Source organism: Barbus barbus (genome assembly GCF_936440315.1).
Source record: "Barbus barbus genome assembly, chromosome: 9".
NCBI lineage: Eukaryota > Metazoa > Chordata > Actinopteri > Cypriniformes > Cyprinidae > Barbus > Barbus barbus.
The window spans coordinates 31,703,665-31,728,234 of record NC_136737.1 but is presented as its reverse complement, the minus strand read 5'-3'; the positions used below and the strand labels follow the sequence as shown (position 1 = coordinate 31,728,234).

General features: G+C 39.6%; 1 protein-coding gene across 1 annotated transcript in view; it reads left to right on the top strand.

Annotated features, from left to right (window-relative positions):
- The window catches only part of LOC306875541 (voltage-gated delayed rectifier potassium channel KCNH1-like), a 53,140-nt gene extending 29,551 nt beyond the window's left edge, over nt 1-23,589 (top strand). Inside the window, exons 8-11 of the mRNA XM_079426190.1 lie at nt 3,895-4,094; nt 4,413-4,665; nt 8,777-8,973; nt 20,679-23,589. Of these exons, the coding sequence (XP_079282316.1) occupies nt 3,895-4,094; nt 4,413-4,665; nt 8,777-8,973; nt 20,679-21,473 (1,445 nt within the window). The 3' untranslated portion in view covers nt 21,474-23,589. The remainder of the gene's footprint in view (nt 1-3,894; nt 4,095-4,412; nt 4,666-8,776; nt 8,974-20,678) is intronic.
- Nucleotides 23,590-24,570: the final 981 nt, after the last annotated feature.

Here is a 24,570-nt window from a genome sequence, read left to right as displayed (position 1 = left end):
CGGTCCGACACAATGTCCTCCGGTAGGCCGAAGTTGCGGAACACATGGTGGAATAGGCATTCGGCGGTCTCCAATGCCGTGGGCAAGCCCCTGAGGGGGATGAGTTTGCAAGCCTTGGAGAAACGGTCCACCACAACTAGGACACAGGTGTGGCCCTCAGACTCTGGGAGGTCGGTGACGAAGTCCACACCGAGATGGGACCAAGGCCTCTGGGGAATTGGCAGGGGAACCAGTTTGCCTGCGGGCAGATGGCGAGGAGACTGAGACATGGCACAGACTGAGCAGCCTCGAACGTACCTGATGACATCCGCGGTCATACCGGGCCACCAGTAACGAGCTTGGAGAAGTGAGAGAGTTCGCTGGCTGCCTGGGTGTCCAGAGCCCGGTACTTCATGTGCTGAGCCCAGAAGGGTGAGGCGCTGGGAGCGGGGCACATAAGTTTTCCCTTCTGGGCCTCCCTGCGGGGCGGGTTCGGTGAGAGTGGCGTCACGGATGTTGTCGTTAAGTTCCCACTGGATGGGGCTGACTATGAGGGCTGGAGGGAGAATGGGCTCGGGGTCTGTGGGTGTTTCTGGGGCATGCAAGCGGGAGAGAGCATCGGCCTTGGTGTTGCGGATTCCGGGGCGGTAGGTGATAGAGAAGGAAAACCGGGTGAAGAAGAGGGCCCAGCGTGCTTGACGAGGGTTTAAGCGTTTGGCATCTCGTAGATACTGGAGGTTCTTATGGTCCGTGATGACGGTGAAGGGGCAGGTGGCTCCCTCCAGCCAGTGACGCCACTCCTCCAAGGCTAGTTTGATGGCCAGCAGCTCTCGATTGCCAATGTCGTAGCTTACCTCCGCAGGGGACAGCTTCCGCGAGAAGTAAGCGCAAGGATGGAGGCGGGGAGGCTCGCCGTGGTGTTGGGACAGCACGGCCCCGACTCCCGTGGTAGAGGCGTCGACTTCCACGACGAAGGGGATCTGGGGATCCGGGTGGCGTAGGATAGGGGCCGTGCTGAAGGCTTCCTTGAGCTGTTGGAACGCTTCGTGGGCTTCGGGGTTCCAGGACAGAGACTTGGGCTTACCACGGAGCAAGGAGGTGAGGGGTGAGGACAGTCGACTGAATTGACAGATGAACCGTCGGTAAAAGTTGGCGAAGCCCAGAAAGCGCTGTAGTTCCTTAACCGTTTGTGGTAGAGGCCAGTCTAGGATGGCTTGGACTTTCCCCTGGTCCATCTGGATTCCTTCGGGACTGATGGTATAGCCGAGGAACTGCACCGTGGAGCGATGGAACTCGCACTTCTCCAGTTTAAGGTAGAGCCGGTGCTCTCGGAGCCGCTGGAGGACCTGCTCAACGTGGTGGCGATGTTCGGCCAGGTTCCGGGAGTAAATCAGGATATCGTCTATGTAGACGATCACGAATTGGTGGAGGAACTCCCGGAACACCTCGTTCATGAAGCCTTGAAAGACGGACGGTGAGTTGGAGAGGCCGTACGGCATAACCCGGTACTCGTAGTGCCCAGATGGAGTGTGGAACGCCGTCTTCCACTCATCGCCCGCCCTTATCCTCACGAGGTTGTACGCGCTTCGCAGGTCCAACTTGGAGAAGATGCGGGCCCCACGGAGTTCCTCGAGGGCGGCCGGGACCAGGGGAAGCGGGTATGGGAGTTTGACTGTCTGCTCGTTGAGTGTGCGGTAATCTATACAGGGCCTCAAGCCTCCGTCCTTTTTGCCCACGAAGAAGAAGCTCGAGGCGGCGGGGGATGTTGACTGCCGGATAAAGCCTTGTTGAAGAGCCTCCTTGATGTACTCCTCCATTGCCTTGCGCTCCGGGATGGACAGGGGGTAAATCTTACCCTTAGGAAGTTTTGCCCCAGGCAGCAGGTCAATGGCACAGTCCCATGGCCGGTGCGGTGGTAGGCGAGTGGCTGCCTGTTTGCTGAATACATCCTGGAACGCCTGGTAGTCAGATGGGACGGTACACTTCACCTGGGGCTCAGGACTTTCTACTAGAGTGGAACAGACTGTCAGGGGGGCGGGGTTCGTAGGGATCCTCTGTACTGACTGCAGGCAGGACTGGGAACAAAACTCGCTCCAGCGAGTGACTTCGCATGGATCCCATCTGACTACTGGAGAATGGAGATTGAGCCATGGGCGTCCCAGGATGATATCCACCGTGGGCCCCTCCAGTACCAGAAAGGTGATGGACTCCTCGTGTAGACAGCCGACCCGGAGTGTTACGGGAGGAGAGCGATACCTCACTCTACCACGCCCCAGCGGTTTTCCCTGGATGGTCTCGACTCGGAGCTCCTGGGGTTGCCGCCTCCGGGGGAGATTGAGGTGGGTTAGTAGGGCTTGGGAAATGAAGTTCCCCGAGGAGCCCGAGTCGACCAGGGCGGAGACTGTAAGAGAGGAGTCTGGGGTGAGGAGTTGCACTGGCATCAGTGATAATGAAGAAATATCTGGCTCAAGTTGAAGGGTACTCACCGCGGGGCGTGGAGGTCGGACGGGGCATTCCCGGATGAAGTGTCCTTGTTTCGCGCAGTAGAGGCATAGGTTGGCCGCGAGGCGGCGCGCACGTTCCATGCGGGAGAGGCGGGCGGTGTCTACGAGCATGGGTTCTGGTACTGGGGAGCTTGCAGCGGGTGAAGCTGACGGGGGGGCGGACTCATCCTCGAGGCAGGCAGTGAGGCGTTGAGAGATGCGAGAAGCGCGTTGCATGAAGGTTTCTAGTCCTACGCTGTCATCGTAGATGACCATCTGGGCGCGCAGGCGGGGATTCAAGCCGAGGCGGTAGGCACTCAGTAAAGCTGCTTCGTTCCAGCCGCTTGTGGCCGCTAGAGTGCGAAACTCCAAGGTGTAGTCATCCACGGACGCCTCTCCTTGGCGCAGGCGAAGAAGACGATCCTGCACAGAGATGCGTCCCGCGGCGACTCCGAAGACCTCCTTGAAGTGGCTGGTGAACGCTTCGTAGGAGTTGATGATGGTGCTCTGCGCGTCCCAGATAGCCTGCGCCCATAGCAACGCCTTGCCGGACAGGAGGGAGGTAAGAAAAGCCACCTTCGATCTCTCGGTGGTGAACTTACGGGGTTGTGCCGCGATGTACAAGGACACTTGGAGCAGGAAGCCGCCACACCCCGCCGCATCACCCGCGTACTTGGATGGAATGGCCACGGGACTCTCAGAGGCAGGTGGTGGGACAGGTGGCGGAAGAAGGGAAGCCCGGAGAGTATTGACCAACTCCTCCAGCGTGTCGACGGCCGAGGGTGGCCGGGACTCCATGACACGCGGTGCTGTAGTTGGTCCGGTCTTCTGTCACGAACAGGCTAGGAGACACGGAGGAGTAAGGTCAATACCGGGTTTATTGTGAAAGGTGCACGGGTGAATGCTGAGTGGAGGAGCGGGAACAGGATCCAGGAAGGGAAGTCGGCGGTGCGCACTGCCGCGGGGAGGAACAGGACCAGGAAGAGCCAGGAGCGGTGGAGAACAGGAGCGGTGGAGACTAGGAGCGGTGGAGACTTGGAACAGGGGGAATCTGGAGGTCTGCAGGTAGGTAACACAAGGTTAGTAGTCAGGCTAGGTTCGGGTAGTGAACGGTAGACCGGACGAGGAAGGAGTGCTTGTGGTGAGTGGATATAGTGCTGTTCATTAGCCGGTGACAGGTGCGGGGAATCAGTACTCAGGTGATTGGGATCTGGCTAATGAAGGTGCAGGTGACTGTGATTCTCTGACAAATACATTTTCATTTAAGTGCAATTTACATTCAATTTTTTCATAAATTTACACTTAAGTATATTCTTATGAAGTACAATATATTCATAAGAAGGGCTTTTTTTAAAAGTATGCAAAAGTGTAATTCTTCTGCTCAATAGGTTTTGAGTCACAGATGTAAACTCAGTGTCTTTCGTTCTTTCAGCTCTCCTTTATGCCACCATCTTTGGTAACGTAACCACCATCTTCCAGCAAATGTACGCCAACACCAACCGCTACCACGAGATGTTAAACAGTGTGAGAGACTTCCTGAAGCTCTACCAGGTTCCCACGGGCCTCAGCGAGAGGGTCATGGACTATATCGTCTCTACGTGGTCCATGTCCAGAGGAATTGACACAGATAAGGTATTTGGCACAGAGTGCACTCTGAGTCTCGCAGACTGAAGATCTTTATCCAGGGAGCTTATTCTCTTCATTCATTGCAAAGGTCATTTGTTCTGTCTTTGCAATAACATCCGTAGCATTGGTGAATAATGTCCCTCTAATGTTTAAGATCACAGTCTATCTGTGTTACGTAAGGCTTTCAACAGCTTCTGAAAATCTCATAAATTATTCTTGAAAGGTTCAGAGAACCTCCAGTTTTTGTTTTAACACGATGCTAATAAGCTTTAGATCACCATGAAGAAAAAATTTATTGTTTTCACTGTTAAAATTCTACTGCAGGTGTTGCAAATTTGCCCCAAAGACATGCGAGCGGACATCTGCGTTCATCTCAACAGGAAGGTGTTCAAAGAGCACCCAGCTTTCCGTCTGGCCAGCGATGGCTGTTTGAGAGCGCTTGCCATGGAGTTTCAGACCATCCACAGCGCCCCGGGAGACCTCATCTACCATGCGGGCGAAAGCGTGGACAGTCTCTGCTTCGTGGTGTCAGGGTCTTTGGAGGTCATCCAGGACGATGAAGTTGTTGCTATTTTGGGTGAGTGTATTTCTACCAGTGCTCTGAGGTCTACTACTTGACTAGAGCCCATCATGAGAATAGAATTATTATAAATATTTTGTCAGTCAATCGGTTTCTGCTGGTCATTTTTTTCATATATTTTTACCCACTCTTAAATAAAACGGCAAATTTCTTCAGAACATTTGATAATGCAGTATATTTAAATTCTGCTGTTTTGCCGGCCTTGGTTTACCTTATAATAGGTTTTGAACTATTCTTTAATGATAATGGTTCTGGCTTGAATGCTTTTTTTAAAGATTTTGGCAACAAAATGATTCTTTTATGCTGCATTTACTCTGCATGGTTTCATGCACAGATCCTTTATTTTGCCTAATAATATAATAATCCATTAAAAATTTGGCACTGGTAACTTTTCGGTCCATCAGTTGCACATTCAAGCTCTGATGATATTGCAATTCTTGGCTCATTTTGATTTTGATGAAAGTATTGACTGAGTAAATCAAGAACTGGTCCAGCTGATTCAGTCAGTTCAGTCATGCACAACAATACGATACGATGACAGCTATCAACAAGCTCATTCTAAAACCTAGACAATGCAAGAAAAGAGTGTTTTTCATGAGATTATAAATTACATTTTTTTCCATTGTGTGTGCACAAGACATGCACACACCGAATAAGATGTCGATTGCTGGTAAAGGTGTGAATGTGCAGAACAAAATGAGGGTAATCGGGAAAAAACTAGGCGTGATGGGTTCTGCTTAAACAGTCTCAGATGAAATCCTGATAATAGAACATATAATTATGACATTATATGTGAATAATGCTGCTGTCAGAGTATTTTAGCACAGTGTTTTATCCATGTTGACAGAAGAACAAAGAAGAATGTCATGAAAATCATTCAGTTCCAAGATTCTCCTGGATGAGAATCTTTTTTTAAATTTTTTTATCATATCTCAAAATCTAGATATGTGTGAAGTCCTTATAAAATAAGATGAGCATTTCCTTTTTAATTTCTAAGGAAATAAATGTAAGTGTGATTTTTCTGGATTTCCAAATTCTGTGATGTAATATGTGAACTTTTAAAATAAAATCTTAAAATCGAATCTTTTTAAATGAATGAACCTTGTTTCTCGTACTGTTGATATTGGCTTAGTGTATTATTTCATAGTGTTTCTTGAGTCAGGGCTGCTCTCTTAGATGGCTAAACTAGGCTCACTATCTCTGTGTACTGCTTTCAGGTGAAGGTGTCTCTTGGGTACTGCTTCATGAGTTTCAATTTAGCTCATGTCTAGTCTGATTGTGCCTGTGATAAGTTTAGTCTGAAAGGATTGCTGGATTCAATAATGAGCTTGTCTTACTTGGAATTACCATCACTACCGTTACAGACAATATACTCTTGCTGCGGTGTGTTTTTTTTTTGTGTGCAAATGCTACTGCTAAAGTTATTTAGTGGTTGCTCTGTTATATGGAGTAGTTTTTATTACTGTGCAGTTGCAAAGGTGGTCTGAATAGTTGTTAGCATGTTACTTCACAGTTACCAGGCCATTTTGGATGGCTGGTAGTCTTTACTAGCAGAAGTGATAATACAGTAGCTCCTGGCTATGAGAAAAACAATTTTTCCAGTGTGTTAAGTAATAGCACACCTCAGTGCAACAAGACACTGATTTGGGGGAAGACATCTGATCTCAGTGCAACATTATTTGGGGAAGCATTCAATCCATGCAGGCTAATACTTTGGGTTAGGACCATGTTTAACCTTCCTACTGCATTCTGGTCAGTTTAGTCTCAGTAGTGATACAGAAAAAAGAAAAAAAATGCATAGGTTTAGTATGGTGATTAAACTTTGGAAATGGTTTAGCAATATCAAAATACACAACAAATTAATATCCATGTGCAAGGACATTATAAACAGACAAAATATGTAACTGACAAATTAACTACAGCTCAATATGGCCGAAGAGTTTAAATTTTGAAAAAGATTTGAAAAATAAGTATTTAATCAATAAAATATAGGTAAATGTAATAACATGGTAATTACATGGTAATTACATCCAAAAAACCATAAAAATTCACTCAATAATAATAAGTTATTGGTCAAATTTTCATTATATAGCACCTGCCTTACATTTCTGTATGTGTGCATGTATATGTGACCCTGGACCACAAAAGCAGTCTTAAGTCACTGGGGTATATATTTGTAGCGATAGCCAAAAATACATAGGTCAAAATTATATTTTTTTCTTTTATGCCAAACATCATTAGGATATTAAGTGAAGATCATGTTCCATGAAGATATTTTGTAAATTTCTACTACTACCATAAATATATCAAAACTTAATATGCACTGCTAAGAACTTCATTTGAACAACTTTAAAGGTGATTTTCTCAATATTTAGATTTTTTTGCCCCCTCAGATTCCAGATTTTAAAATAGTTGTATCTCAGACAAATATTGTCCTATCCTAACAAACAGGTTATTTATTCAGCTTTCAGATGATGTATAAATCTCGACAGACATGGCAGATACAGATCTGCTGTCCAGTGGGGGTCAAGTATTATGCTGAGATAAATATTTGCACGGCAGCCCATGTGGGGCGGCAGGTCTCTAGCAGAGTGTGCCGTTTTACTGGAGGTGTAAATCTGTCATTGCAGAGCTAGAAACAGAGCAGAGTCATCCGCGGGGAGGAGATCTGCTCTAGCATGAAGCCGAGTGTGAATTGTTCTTTAAAAGAATGAAGGAATGTGAATTTTGTGCAAAAGCGCAGTTGAAGCCTTGTCAAAGAGTCATCTTTGTACATTTTAATGATATTTGAGCCACAAATATACACATCTCTTTTGTTGTACATTTCAGCTAAATTGGCTAAACTGCTTTGTGATTCAACACACCATCCCATAAAGCATATAGATGTGTGACATCATTGTAATTAGATATTAAAGCAGATGAAAACCCTTGATATCTATGTTCATTAATATGTGTCAATACTGTGTGTCATATCATCACACAGACCATTTGACAGTGTTGAATAGGTGGAAATGCACAATACAACATAACAGAACCAGATTTCTTTCATTATAATCAATGAATCTGTCGGTTTGGGATTTATCTTGTGCCTGGCCAGCTCTTTTAGTTTAAATTATCTTCTTTCTAACTACATGCACTACAGTATATGGAGCTCTACATTGTATATAAGGTGTACTATCTTTAAAATATCCCATACTGTTTTTTATACCCATGTATTCCTGTTTAAAATAGACTAAGCAATCAAATTCACTCATTTTACCATTTCTAAAGAGTAGCATAAAGCTCACAGCTGATTGGTTCGTTGTTAAAGGGACAGTTCACCCCCAAAATTACAATTCTGTTATCATTTATCCAACCTGATATTGATCCAAAACTTTTTTCATGTCTTTCTTCAGCAAAACACACAAGAATATATTTTGAAGGAGAGCATTCACATAACATTGGAGCCCACTGACTTCCACTGTATGGACAAAAAAAAAAAAACATTAAGATTTAAATGACTTCCCAAAATATATTTAAGCAAAATAAAAATAAAATAAAAACATACGGCTTTGGAATGACATGAGACTGAGTATATGATGACAGAATTTAATTTTTGGTCTAATGTTACACAATGTTGCACCGGTTGTAGTTACGGTGTTACATTAGCGGCATTTCTGCTAAATGTCTTTATCTAAAAAGGTCCATAGTCTATTGTCAATAGTTTAGTGATGTATGAAGTACAGATCCCAAAGAAGTTGCTTTCAAACCAAGTAGCTTTCTGTTTGTCAAAACTGCAAATTTGAACCCAACTTGAACCCGTTGCATGTCTCATGCGATTTCCCATTGGTAATTGTCTCCGCACTTTTACCGTGTTACATAATGTCAAAGCTATTTGTGTTACACTTTTGCCCTCTTCTGAGTCAAATTACAGTATGCATGAGCTTATTTAATGCTCCTCTGAAATGACATTCTCAACCTGAGCAGTTTCATTCTGGAGTGCATATTGAGTTTCCTGTGATCCATGAAAATGCCCACCTATGCACGAATCCGGGACATTTCCCTGAAGGTATTAGAAAGCCTAATGGAATTCATTCTTCAATGTCCCCTTCTCATTTTTCTCTCTCAGGAAAGGGAGATGTGTTCGGGGATGTGTTCTGGAAAGAGATGAATTTAGCTCAGGCCTGTGCAAACGTCCGTGCGCTGACCTACTGCGATCTTCACGTCATCAAACGGGACGCCTTGCAGAAGGTTCTGGAGTTCTACACAGCCTTCGCCGGACACTTCTCACGAAACCTGGTGCTCACCTACAACCTGAGGAAAAGGGTGGGTACCTAGACACTTTAAAAATAGCTTAAACCCTAAAGTTACAAATGAGTTTGACAAATAATCTCATGTATCCCAACCCCATTTCTGCACATTTTGGATGTCACCATTATACGTGACCCTGGAGCACAAAAGCAGTCATGAGTAGCTCAGGTATATTTGTAGCAATAGCCAACAATACATTGTATGGATCAACATTATACATTTAACTTTTATGCCAAAAATCATTAGGATATTAAGTCAAGATCATATTCCATGAAGATATTTTGTGAACATCCTACTGTAAATATATCAAAACTTAATTTTTTATTAGTAATATGCATTGCTAAGAACTTCATTTGAACAACTTTAAAGGAGATTTTCTCAATATTTAGATTTTTTTGCACCCTCAGATTCCAGATTTTCAAATAGTTGTATCTCAGCCAAATATTGTCCTATCCTAACAAACCATACATCAATGGAAAGCATATTTATTCAGTAAAACGATGTACATCTCAGTTTTGAAAAATTGACCCTTATGACTGGTTTTGTGGATCATGGTCACATATAACACACTGATTAATTCATTAGTAGTGGTCTCTATATCTTGAGACTGACCATGGTACTCTATTACACTCCAGTCACTGGAGTCACTAGCTGCTTTCACACATGAAACTTGGTAATTATTTTGATTTATACAAATTTACAGATTGACATTTCTAGTAAATGCACCATAATGTATGACTGTTCACACAAGCAACGTCTTCCAGTCTTTAAGATACCATTCACCCACCAGCACCAAGATCCTACCCAGGCTTATTGGAAATACATGCCTCTACTTACATTCCTGCAGATCATACCTATACATATGAATCGCTGCAGTTGAAATGAACATTAGAGGCAGTAAAATGCCAACAACTTTCATTCTTTTTCACACTTACAGGGCCAGAATTTTGAGAAAAGAGAGAGCCTAATTTTCACACAATTCTTATATGCTGCAAGATTTGAAAACTGATACTTTTGAATGTTAGTGTCACATATGCCGCTTCATATGTATGGGTTTTCTAACTCGGTAGGTTTGCTCAGTAGCTCACGTGATACGGCATTGCACTTGTAAGATGAAGAGCTCCGGTTCAAATCCTGTGAAACTATGGTTTGACAAAACAGCTCAAACCTGCATATAAGGAAGTAATAATAGCACGGTTGCATCAGCTGAATGTGGGTTTATATCACATTGACACTACTGGTTAGTGTTATTTTCCAGCATGATAGCACATTAAACTTTTAGCCACACTCCCTGGACTTGAAGCGACATAATAAAAACTCAGCGATATGTGCCTGTACCAACATAATAAAAGCGTGGCTTGGTCACATTTTAAATGCGCATTTTAACACCACTCACTAGACATTTCACTTTGAAACTGCCACGATACGTGCAATAAGGTACGCAATATTGGTATTGCAGAAATGTTGCACAAGCACATATTACCAATGAGCCTTGGTTGACCATAATACTAGTCAAATCTGTTATGTCAATCAGGACCTTTAAGTAAATGACACCGTTGGTCACATGACAAACCCAACATGTTGGATGTAGCACGTACAGAATTCATTAATGCTATATTAAACATATTTTTTTAACAGTCAAAGAAAGTTTGTTCTTCCTCAATTGCACATGTGATTTTGGAGACGTGTTGAAATGCATTTTCATAAAAAACGGTAATTTTCCGTAAAGGGCTGTACATGTTTGAACTATAGCTGGTTTAGTCAAGACTAAACTGTAAAAATGATCTAACCTCCTTGTTTTAATGCACTTGAATGATCAAATTCCTGCAGCTTTGTGTGTCATCGGTATTGTTTTCCTGTTGGCTGTCAAATGTTTGACCTTCCTTCATTTACTGCTGCTCTTCCGAGAATGATTTTGACAGCTTTTCATTAATGTTTAAGCTGGTGTGGGTGAACACTGTTCAGTTTCCTCTGCTTTTGTCTCGTCTGTGTGGAGGTGGGGCTGAAGCCGGGCTGCAGCTTCGTTTAAATTCACATCTTGTTTCTCTGTGTAAGCACTTTTTACAGTGAAGTGATTATGAAGCCAACTGAGCTGGAAGGTCTATACCCTCTGGCTGTCACGGTTTGGTTTCTGCTTAGTTTCCGTTTTGCCCTTATTTGGTTTTGTTCCGGTTTTCCTCATAAGTTCCTTGTTAGTTTATCATTCTCATCACCTGTGTTGTATTAATTATCTTGTTTGCTCCTTTGTTCCCTGTTCTTTATAAGTCCTCAGTTCTCCTTCTGTCTTTGTCAGATCTTAAGTTTGTCAATGGTAAAGTGTGTTGATGATTATTAAACACCTCCTTTTCTTCCACTCCTCGTCGTGCGCTTTTATCCTACAACCACAACCGTAACACTGGCAGACACAATCCCTATAGCACTCCATTACTCATGTGGCAGCTGTAGGAACAGTGAACACGTCTGAATACTGAATGCACTGCTGTTCTTACCGTGCTTTCCTTTTCATCTCTTCACATGTGTTACTTTTAAAGGGATAGTTCTAAAAAAATATATAAAATAACTGTGTCAACCTTCATTTTTTGGCATGGTTATTATGGTTAACTTAAACTAAAATAAATAAATCATTTAAAAAAAATTATAAAATATAAAATACAATATTAGATTAAAAACAAAGTAATTAAATATTTACAAATACATTTAAATTAAAAGTGCTAACTATAAATAAATACAAAATTAAATTAAAATAAATTAAACCTATAGTATTTAAAAACAAAGAAATAAAAAAGCATATTAAATCATTAACAATTAAACTTAAATAATAAATAAATAAATACATCTTGGTTTCATATGTAAGATTGCATATGTTACAGTAAATGTTTGGACACGTAAATAAATAAAGTGAGAAAATTCAATATAGAATATGATCTATCTAGGCCTGTTCACAACAAGGATGATTACTATAACTATAACGTTTCAATAATCATTCTAATTCTAATTTCAGCATTATTAAAATGCTGATATTTAAAAAAATATATTTAAATAAAAAAATGATATTCATATATACTGGTCAATCATAATTGCAGGTGTTATTTTTTGAGGTTTGCTCAAGGTCATTCCTAATTGAAACTGATTGTATTTTATTGATCAGTTGATAAATCAGAGGTGAGCCAATGACATAAAAGAATAAAGAATGACTGGTTGCTCTCTTTGGTCTAGTTTGACATTATAGGTGTGATTTATGAAACCTAAAGTCTTGCTTCAGCATGTGAAACAGTTTGAGGGCTAAAGCAATCATCTCGTGTGTGCTGTGTGTGTGCGTGTTTGAGTGATTGCATGGCTATCATCAGAGTAATGGCCTTATTCGCTCAGGTGAGATTGTAGCGTAAGCGGCTCGGTGTATCTGGCTGTATTATCCAGGTATAGCCTAATCAGAGCCAGATTATTGAACTAATGCTCAAATCTTAAGCGTTGCTCTGCTGTCTGTGTGAGTGCAGGATGAAGAGAGAGACAGAGGCAAAGATTAGATAGCCGTGATCAAAGCTGGCCGTTTAGTTTTGTAACGGTCAGAAAATGGCCATAGAGTCAAGAGCTGAATTAATGGAGAACAAAGTCAAACTGACCTTAGAAGAACAGAAAATAGAAACCCGATACAGGCGTATCTTCATCATCAGTCCCCTCCTTCAGTCCCACCCTCATCGTCTCTCGCTGTCTGTTTTCTGTGATGAATGCTGTAAAGAAATATGATTTAAGACAGACAGACAGACAGACAGACTGATAGATAGATAGACAGACAGACAGACAGACAGACAGACAGACAGACAGATAGATAGACAGACAGACAGACAGAAAGACAGACCGAAAGACAGACAGACAGACAGACTGATAGATAGATAGATAGACAGACAGACAGACAGACAGACAGACAGACAGACAGACAGATAGACAGACAGACAGACAGACAGACAGACAGACAGACAGATAGATAGACAGACAGACAGACAGACTGATAGACAGACTGATAGACAGACAGATAGACAGATAGATAGATAGATAGATAGATAGATAGATAGATAGATAGATAGATAGATAGATAGATAGATAGATAGATAGATAGATAGATAGATAGACAGACAGATTGACAGACAGACAGATTGGCAGACAGACAGATAGATAGATAGATAGATAGATAGATAGATAGATAGATAGATAGATAGATAGATAGATAGATAGATAGATAGATAGATAGATAGATAGATAGATAGATAGATAGATAGATAGATAGATAGATAGATAGATGTAAAATCACACTATATATATAACTATAACCTTGAACACCAGTGCTTACGGACAGTGACTTAATGGTGCTCTTAAAGCTCTCGGTCACAGATCGGTGGTTTTGATTGTGTTCTGGAATGGACAGATCTGTATCCTTCAGTGTCCCCTGGACGAGGGCGGCACACAACAGATATCTGAGCACTGGACGCTGGTATTGGTCACAGCACCCGCTCACTAACAGCTGCTTATCTTACTGAGACATTTCTGTCAAGCATTTGTTCAAGCGGATCAGGCTTTTCATGATCTTCACTGGTATTTTAATTCAATCTCCCACAGACTCATCCTTTATTTATATTCTCCTCTGTTTTCTGTTCCTGTCTGTGTCTCTCTTATCATTGATCTGTGGCCGGGCTTGTGCTATAACTGTGTCTGTCTGTATATGACAATCACACCACACAGCTAAAACATGTGCAGGCAAACCTGGCCCTGTGCACATGTAACAACAGTGTCTTGTTTTCTTTGTGATACATGGCTCTCAAAAGGCTTCATACCATTAATTTAGGTCACATCCAACCCTGGGGAAAGTATCTAGTCTCTTGTTTGCCCACAAAAAGTGCTTAATGAGGTTGTTGAACCAGTTTCAGGTGAGTGGCTGCTTGTGAAATATTATATTACAGAAGCATGTTCACCTTGTGAATAGATTCGACTGATGGGCAAGTTTGGAAACTATCTCGAGCATGTAATTTTATAAAAAATGACACTTAATAAATATATGTCCAACAAATTACTTCACCTTCATCACATAAAGATCAAATAGACAGATTTCCTAACACATTATTGAGTGTTCATTTATCTATAACATTGTCTTTAATTGCTGCACGCAAAACATTTAGCATAATCAGTGTAGTCTGATTCACAAACAAATGACTCTAATGAGACTTTAATTAATTGCACAAATGATTTCAATCTCACAAATGATCAGTTTGATTTGTTGAGGTTTGTTCATAATGGAAGACTAGATTACTGCAGTGCAGTATATACTGTTTGCTACCTACTGTTTAAAAATAATCAGTAAATAAAACAGTAGGCATTATTTCATGATAACTTATATGTACTGCACTGCATTGTGGTCATACGACCTCATGACACAGCATGCAGATAATAGGTAATAAAAAATATCCAATAACCAATTCTTTGGGATAGTATGTCGCTCTGAAATATTAAATTGTTATGTCAGTTGAGGGTTGCACAGTCAATTTTTGAATGGTCCATCTTTGAGACATCCAGCTGTTTCCTGTCACCTCTATGCTAATAATGAACTGTTTCCTGTCACCTCTATGCTAATAATGAACAATGGAAGACAATTTTAAGTCCTGTGACTCTATTGATCATCATGAGCAGTAAACTGTCACTGGTCACCTTCACTGGGGCGAGTAAATGAAGATGGAAGTGTGCTAGAGCGCTTTAATGAAATACTGTAACAGCCGGATACATTTCCATACTCATGGGAGTTTGTGTTGAAAGTGCAATTATCTTACTGCGTCTCTTTAAAGACTCTAAAATCATTACTGTTAAACCTTCTGGTAATGTCTTAAAGAAACAGTTCAGCCAAAATAGAACATTCTGCCATCATTTACTCACATTCATGTTGTTCCAAATCCACACGACTGTTTTCAAAATACAAAAATATGCAAAAAACTAAAAACAAAACTCTATTTTCTACAAATTCTAAAAAAGAGACATTGACACATTTTAGTCATCTTAATTTTAAATATATTTTTGAAAAATATATTTTTGGTAAAAAAAAAAATGATGCACTTATTGGCTAATGTTAAAGTCACCTTAAAGTCAAAACTAACTATTCTTATTATTTTCTATGGAACATTGCAGTGTTCATTATAAATGATGCATCCATGCACATATATGTATGTGCGTGTGTATATATATATATATATATATATATATTTTTTTTTTTTTTTTTTTTTTTTTTTTTTTTTAATAGATGTGCCCTCATTATCTTTAATCAAAATAACTTCTCCCTCTTGCAAAAGGAAGGGACATCCATTCACTCACATGAGATCGCAGCAATAGAAAATGGCAACGACCCAACAATCCAATCAATTCCCGGCCTACATTTTTTCTTTTTCGAGAAGCTGTTTCACTCACAAAATAAGGAAGAAAAGACAATTGCAACTTCTATTTCATGCCAACTTTGAAAGTTTTTTTCATTGAAACCAGTAGGTTATTGACTGCATCGATAAACATATGAAGAGTTCATTTGCAAAAACCGATAACTTGTTTTTTTTAACTAACTTTTATTTTTTTCAGAAATCACGTTTTTTTATTGCGCATTCCAAGTAATATCAATCAAGCTGCAGTTGGGTTGTTTTGATTAAGTATTAATATCTTAAACAAATACAGGTAATTTACAAAATTAAAGTTAATTGAAAGTATGTTTTTTTTACATATTAAAAGTTTGTTTTATAGCAAAAGCAGGTAACTCCACATTTCATGTTTTAACACTTGTTTAATCTTTGTAATCTGTTCAAATGACAATGTAGATGTCTGACAAACGTTGTTGTTGTTGTGATCATAGACTGTATGGATGTGATTACATGCAATACACAGAGATTATCGAAATTATCCATCCTCGATCGCTTTTAGTCAACTTTGACGAAACTTCTCTCAGCTAGCATGTCTTTTCAAAGTGAAAGTAGCCTTGTCACCTGACCTGAATACAGCACGCTGATTCGCTAGAATGGATTTATCGGCTTCTGTTCAAATACAACAAGGGAGCTTGTCGACTTCTGCAGTAAAACGTGAACTCACGATGTCTTGAAAGTGGACAATGCCGGCTTTTTTGACAAAACGTGTTTAGGGATAAGATCGCACTATATGTGGAGAATAATGCGTGGCAATCAGCTTATTTTTTTAAGTGGCATTTATCGGTTTTTGCAAATGAACTCTTCATATGTAAAATGTGCTTTTGACAGCTCTAGTGAAACACGTTTGTCTTGGACATGCAACACTATCAGACAGATGAGTAAGTAGCATGTTATCTCAAACTCCAGTAATTCTTTACAGATGGCTGATCAAGATTTGACATTAAAAAAATATGTGGTTGTTGTGTTCAGTCAGTTTTCAGATTCGAGCAATAAACTATGAACCTCTCTAACCTAACAATGCATTTAAGTGGCTTCATCAGGAAGCAGATTCATGTGACCTGGCAAGTGAACAAAGTCTCGCTGAGTCAGTCTGCAGACAGGAATGAATTAATGAAGCAACATCATTAACACATTAGGACAGCTTCCGCGTCCATTAACATATTACTTGTAATTAGGTTTGCAGAAAAAAATGTTTGTCAGTTCTAAACGCCCTGTGCTTAATTTTCATCTGTATTACATTTAAATGCAGTACCATTCAGTGTCCAGCACCTTCAGTGATCAATCTAATCTAAATAAGACAAATGAAATTAATAGTCTTCTCTCTCAATTGTGAAAGATTTCACTAGAGACAGGAGTGTTTTCTTTTCAGGGAGTCGGTGACTCCTTGAACAATAAGAGGATGAGAAAATTATTAAGAATCAGTATTAACTGTAAACAATCGGCATACCGGGACATCTCATGAATCTTATCGCATCACATTTATGTGGAAAAAAACTGGAATTACTTACACTGTAGCAATAATCGAAGTAAATGCATGAAGCACTAGCCAACATAAAGAAGGAAAACAGGGATCCTGCTTTCATTCAGCCTCCAGGTTCATTCATAATTAAGTAAAAAAAATAATAATAATAATTTCCCCCAGGGTATGAAAAGCTGTTGTCCACCATTTTGTAAGAACACAGCATAAAATATCTGCAGGATATTACAGTCTTCTCCCATTTGCACATTGACTTGGACAATTACCACCATGTCTAGAAGCTGAAGGCACAATGTAGACCCAGATAAATTTGTCTTGGATGTAGAGCAATGTGATGTGTTTGAAGAAACTGACTGAGGTTTTTCCAAGTAAGACATATTTCTGGATCAGCATCTTTTGTTGATCCTGTGACAATATTCTTGTTTAAACAAACACAGTAATACCCAAACGGTTAAGGATTGCCTGGTTATCATTGACCAGTTAGCACCTAACATTGACCAGTTAGCACCTGGTGCTGGTGGTGGGGGTCGATGGGTGACCTTGAGCTTTGCGAGATTCAACCAAAAAAACATGATGAGGTCAACAGGCCATTTGTGCATATTGACATTGCAAGCAACATGTAAATCACAGATATTTATTTATGTTTATAGATGTTTTTACCAGTGACTGTTTTCTTTTTCAACTCATGCTCAAAAAAGTGCCTGTAGGACCATTTCGGCAAAATTATGTTACAATGCTTTTTCAAAAAATTACACAAAAGCAATTTGAAGTGAAATGTGCAGTAAGTGGTACTAAAAGCCTATTCAATTTTATCCAAAACAGATGAACATGGATCTGGAAATGCTTTATTATGCTGGTTGTTGTACGTAATGCAGTAGTCCAGAAAATAAATTCCTAATGAGTAGCGCTAAAAGGTTCAATGGTTTGAAAATAATGCAGCATCTGTACTAAACCCTACTTCAAACCTGATAGCATTAACAAAAGGAAATATGAGATAAAAATGCATTTGCTTAAGCAACCATTAGCTTCTACAAGTCTTAGAGCTCTTTTATCGTGGCTCATGTTTCACAGATTCATTCCTGATTGCTTCACAGAGCTTTACCAGGTGCGCTAACGAGCAAGTTTACTAAATAAGAAAAGCTATACATATGGAGCTGATTATGTGAGACAAAGGTTAAAATGTATTAGTTTACAAATCATGTAAAAGTGTTTTAAGGTCATAACATAGTATTGTGCAAGGAACTGCACAAAAATAAGTTAAACCTGTTAGACCTGTCTTTTACCTTTCATATTGCAGCTTTAGATAGGGTTTGTGTTTGGAACCCTATGTGTTTCTGTAGTCTCATAGCTCATATGATTGGCTGTGATGTGATGTATTTGGAAATGAGTTACCAAGAGCAAAAATGGCAGCATGCGAGTCACATACCTCAAGGGGGTCTTTTGGCAACTGACAAACACATGGGTCATGTTAACCTTTTTTGTACAGAAGCTTATTAGCTTATTGTATAAGTTGGATTTGCTCTTTCAAAAATCGGTACACACTTGCTTGTAAAACGCCTGATTTTATGCATCATGAAGCTAAAGATAGCAGTGACTAACCCCTCTAGCAACACTTCAAAATGAACCATGTGACTCGCTTCTCATCGTTCGAGATGCTCAAGGCTCAAGAGCTCAGACAGATGTAGTGAAGTGCACAGTGACCAGTGGCTCTGAAAATTTCTGGGTCAATGATGTGTTGCTCATTTATGTCATCCCAACCATTAGTTTATTCATTAAAAATGCATTTTCTGTAATGAGCATGATTTTAATTTCTGTATTAAAATTCATTATGATATTTATGGGGGACATAAAGTAAAAAATTCATGGCAATACAACCATTCTGATATCATAATAAAGAAAAGATCCTCATTAAAAAAATAAGATACTTGAAAAAATAACACTGCAACAGCTTTACTGCTTGTTTAAAATAATAATAAAAAAAAAAAAAAACTTTTTGCCTACAAAATCAAAGTCATGTGGTGCAACCAACATGAAAAAAACTTGAAACAGGAAATTATGTCAAAGAAAGTGGACCTTTAAATAACAGATAATTTGACAAGGAAAGTCTGGTTTAGGTTGTAAAATGGCATATGGTACAACTGCCCAAACTATTTATCTACACTTATTTTTTGTATTTATAAATAATATACAATTACTATATACAGTGCCATGAAAAGTTTTTTCCCTTTCTTTTTTATTATTTAATAATTTATTTATTTATTGCATATTTGTCACACTTAAAAGATTCAGATCATCAAACAATTTTTAATATTACACAAAGATAATGCAAGTAAATACAAAATGCAGTTTTTAAATTATGATTTCATGTATTAAGGGGAAAAAAGCTGTTAAAACCTACCTGGCCCTATGTGAAAAAATAATTGACCCCTCCTGTTAAATCATGAAAGAACTGTGATTAACCACATTATTTTAGAAACTGAGTTAAATTTCACTAGCCAAACCCAGGCCAGATTACTGCCAGACCTGTTGAATCAAGAAATCACTTAAATAGAACCTGTCTGACAAAGTGAAGCATGCTTAAAGAGCAACACATCATGCCACGATCTAAAGAAATTCAAGAACAAATGAGAAACAAAATAGTTTGACGTATCAGTCTGGAAAGGGTTATAAAGCCATTCCTAAGGCTTTGGGACTCCAGCGAACCACAGTCAGAGCCATTATCCACAAATGGAGAAAACTTGTAACAGTGTTGAACCTTCCCAAGAGTTTGCCAGCCTACCAAAATTACTCCAAGAGCGCAACGACGAATCATCCAGGAGGTCAGAAAAGAACCCAGAACAACATCTAAAGAACTGCAGGCTTCACTTGCCTCAATTCAGGTCTGCGTTCATGATTCAACAGTAAGAAAGGGAGTGGGCAAAAACGGCATCCATGGGAGAGTTCCAAGGCAAAAGCCACTGCTGATCAAAAAGAACACAAAGGTTCGTCTCACATTTGCTAAAAAAAATATCTTGATTATCCCCAAGACTTTTGGGCAAATATTCTGTGGACTGATGAGACAAAAGTTTAACTTTTTGGAAGGTGTGTGTCCGATTACATCTGGCGTAAAACCAACACAATATTTCATAAAAAGAACATCATACCAACAGTCGAACATGGTGGTGGTAGTGTGATGGTCTGGGGCTGTCTTGCCATAATTAAAACTGGCCCAAAATTCCTCCACAGCGATGTGAAAGACTCATTGCCAGTTATCACAAACGCTTGATTGTAGTTGTTGCTGCAAAGGGTGGTACAACCAGTTATTAAATTTAGGGGGCAATTACATTTTCACGTAGTGCCAGGCAGGTTTGGACAGCTTTTTTCCCTTAATAATTGATATCATCATTTAAAAACAGCATTTTGTATTTACTTGCATTATCTTTGGGTAATATTAAAATTAGTTTGAATCTTTTAAGTGTAACAAATATGCAAAAAACAGGAAGGGGGCAAAAATCTTTTCACGGCACTGTATATATGTGTGTGTGTGTGTGTGTTTGTCTATATATATATTTTTTCAATTCCAGCTCTATGTCAGGTTTTCTAATAGTGTAGGTCTATCTGAGGAGCAGTCCAAAATCAGGCCAAAAGTCATTTGCTTAAAATCTTCTCTGTCCTCTGTGCAAGCTCTCAAATCTCATTCATGTTGCATTCAGCACATTTAAATGCATCTTGTGCATTATGGTCATTCAATGAGACTAAATCAATTCTTTTAAAACTGAGTTCTTCCTCATGATTAATTATACTCTCCTGTTTGAATCACACAGATCATCTTCCGTAAAATAAGTGACGTCAAACAGGAGGAAGAGGAGATGCTGCGACGGAAGAACGAAGCGCCTCTGAATCTTCCTCCAGATCACCCGGTGCGGCGTCTCTTCCAGCGGTTCCGTCAGCAGAAAGAGGCCCGTCTGGCGGCAGAGCAAGCAAGTCAAGGAGAACCGGATGTGGAGAGAGGCAGAACGGAGACCGTGGTACACGAGATCACTGCAACCACCAGCGTCGTCACAGTCACTGAAAGTCCAGCCACACCCATAACCTCTGTGTCCTCCTCCTCAACGTCTAGAAAGCCATGTCAAGCCAAACTCTGCACTCCTAATGGAAACTGTACAAGAAACAAGTCAGCAGAACCTCCCAAAAACAAAGGCTGGGGGCGGTTTAAAGATGCCACAGCCAAGTCTGAGCTCTCCTGGTGTTCTGTGTCCAAAGCCGAGTCCATGGAGATGCTTCCAGACAGGACTAAGTGGGACTCGTGGGACAGCGGCATCACCAAAAGCGAAGGGAGCACTCGAACCCCTCAGGATCGGAGCCCCTTGCAGGCCGAGGGCAAGCGAGCCTTTTGCCCCATTCCAGAGCAGAATCTCCAGGCTTGCTTTATGGATCTGAAGCAGGAGCTGCGAGGAGACATCCTCTCCCTCAGCAGCAGAATGAGCGCGCTTGAAGGCCAGCTTGCCGAGATGCTCGAGCTTCTCAAAGACAGAAAGACCTCAGGATCTTCACACCTGTTTGACATGTCAAGACCAGATTCTCCAGATTCAGAAAAGGAGGACAACATGCTCTCCTAACTGGGCTTCATATCTGATGCGGTGGGGTGAAGGAATCCATTTTGGAACCATCATTTTTCAGAGTGATATGATGCAACGGCGTCTTGTGCTTTCAGTGGAACAAGAATTACACACTTTGATAATCAACACATAAATATATGGATATATGGAACTTACATATTATGGAATATTTCACTATAATCAATTGTCAATTTTTTTGTACAATGGTTGACATTTTTGTATGATCATCTAAATCAACTTCAGTTTTTATTGTTAAATCATATGTCTGATCATTTGTAAGTCAGTCAAGCAAAATGTGACCATTTATGAATGATTTCCTCAGCTCTTGTTTTATGGATAGGCCAATTTTGCTACCTTGCACATGCACATACTGTTGAAGCCACATTTCAAAAAGTCTTACTAAAAATCATCAACCTGTTATTGTATGACTGATAAAACGTACTGTATGATGAATATAAGTTTTCATTTTGTCATCATTCTATAAAATACTGTAGTCTGTTTATGTGACTAAATGCTGTGCTCTTAATAATGTGACAATATGCAATATAGCAATAGTAACAATTTCAAAAGAACCAAAATTCCCCTGTCCGTGAATCCTTGGTGGACGTTAAATATGTTGCACTTGTTTTTTGTTTTTTTTAACAGCTTCATAACTCTGAGACATAGGTCATTGTCTGGAGTGATATGAGAACAAATGAAGGAGGAGCAGTGTTATTTATTATGTGATTTTTAGCAATCTTTCCACAAATCTATCATCTTTTATAAAGTGTTAAGTCCATTTTGTTTTGTAAATGTCATTTCCAAGAAACTGATGGAGAAAGGTATATCATAGCGTGTCCAACCCAATGAAGTGTTAAACGCTTGTTTTGAAAAATTTGCACTGCACAGCTTTAATGTTTGATTCAATGTATATCCTGTATGCAGAGTGAATCAGTGAATCACTGTGAATCTGACTTGATGGGACTTACTGATTGTACTTTTATTTTTACTCTGATTTTAGTCTGAAGATAATCAGAAAAATGGAACTGCTAAATATTTTAAAGCTGATATTAGTTGTCTTACCTTCACATAAGCTATTAACAATCACTGTATTTTTTTTTTCAAGATCCAAGTTTATCTAAAGTAGAGGACAATACTTGATTATTAAAGTATGATGGAAAATCTAGTACAGCCACTTGAATACGCACACACACACACACACACACACACACGCACACACACACACACACACAGAGTTCTTCATGTAAAATCACTCATATCAGGTCATGGGCCTTAACACAAAGATAAGGTCTCAATTTTCTTATCTTAAAAGGAATTTAAATTACAGTATTTGTACTTATTTTTATTTTTTATTGTGTCCTGTTGATCTATATAAATGCATAACTTGAAAGCACAAGAAATTAAACTGTTGATTCAAATGTTCATATGAAATCATTTATTAATATTATTCATATTCAAAACTTTAAATTCTCAACTTGCTAAAATCAATTTTACTGAAGTATGTTTGTGATACACAGTGTTATTTAAACAATATTTTTGAACTATCTTCTGCTCACCAAGGCTGCATTTATGTGATTTACAGTAGTCAAAAACAGTTATTATAATTTAAAATAACTTTTTTCTGTTTGAATATATGAAGAGTTTATTTGCAAAAACAGATAATTCCGTTTTTTAATTTTCATAAATCATATTTTTTTATTGTGTTAGTTAGCTGAATTTGTTTTTAGTTATCATTATTTAATCGAAACAACGCAACTGCAGTTTGATAGATATTAATTGGAATTCAGGATAAAACACAAACAAAAAAACATGATTTTTGAGTCTGTTTTTGCAAATGAACTCTTCATATGTTAAACTGTAATTTATTCCTGTGATCAAAGCTGTATTTTCAGCATCATTACTCCAGTCTTACTCACACGATCCTTCAGAAATCATTCTAATATGCTGATTTGCTGCTCAAGACACATTTCTAATTATTAATGTTGAAAACAGTTGTGCTGCTTCACATTTTTTGGGGAAACCATGATGATTTTTTTTTTCTTTCAGCACTCTTTGATGAATAGGAAATTAAAATCAATTTAATGCATCCTTGCTGAATAAAAGTATTTATATCTTTAAATGGTAGTGTGTATTTTCTGAAACATATTCTCTCATCAAGCACAGCACAAGCGGCAGTAGCTCATGATAGCCTGTTGAATCCTGCCACTGTTCTTCATGGGTTTGCTTTGCCTTTATTGCTCAGACTCCTTCAGACAGCCGCAATTAAAAACGTCTACTTTCTCTGATGGGTCTCATAATCTGATTAGGGCCACAGAGCCCGTCTGATCCTCAGAGCATTCTGGGACAGATATTTAATTAAAGTGCGAGTTGATGTCTTATGCTAATCACCTCCAAAATGCTCTCTCCACAACTAAAGCTGAGTTACAGGACCTTTAATTCAATTCCTTGATAGGTAAATTACATGCACAATTAATATTTATTACACAAAGGACCATTTGATGTCAGAATTTTACACATGCTAGTATCAGATTAAGCTAATGCTAGCTTTAACCTGTCGAGTACACATTTCCAGTTCAGTCAGGAATCACATGGTGCAGGCTATTGCAATAGACATTCAATCTACTAGCAATCACGTCATTTACAACACGGCGCAAGCTGATTGGCCTCTGCTGATTCTGCAGCCAATGAGCTTGATCGCTCAACATTTATATAGTCTGGCTCAAGTGTTCACTGTAAGCTGGTCCTGCGGTCTGCTATCAGAGTTCCTCTGAAATCCTCCCCCTCCCCAGCTCCACCTGTCTAGATCTGCTATGGGATTTAGCTATGCCTATTCATGCAGCAGCAGCATGTCTTGCATGCTCTGTGTATGTATTGGCAGTAGCAAGCCGACGCTTGTTTTAAAACAGCAACATCAGATCAGATCTGCCAAGGACAAATACGCTAACATTATCTCATCCATGAACATGATACATATTTTACATATTTTTACATATTTTAGCTTTTTTTTCTGCATATGAGAGTACTAAAATTATAATGGCTACAAAATAAAAAAATTTTTTAAATTGTCTTTGGTAATCAGTGAAAAGTTGTGATTAAG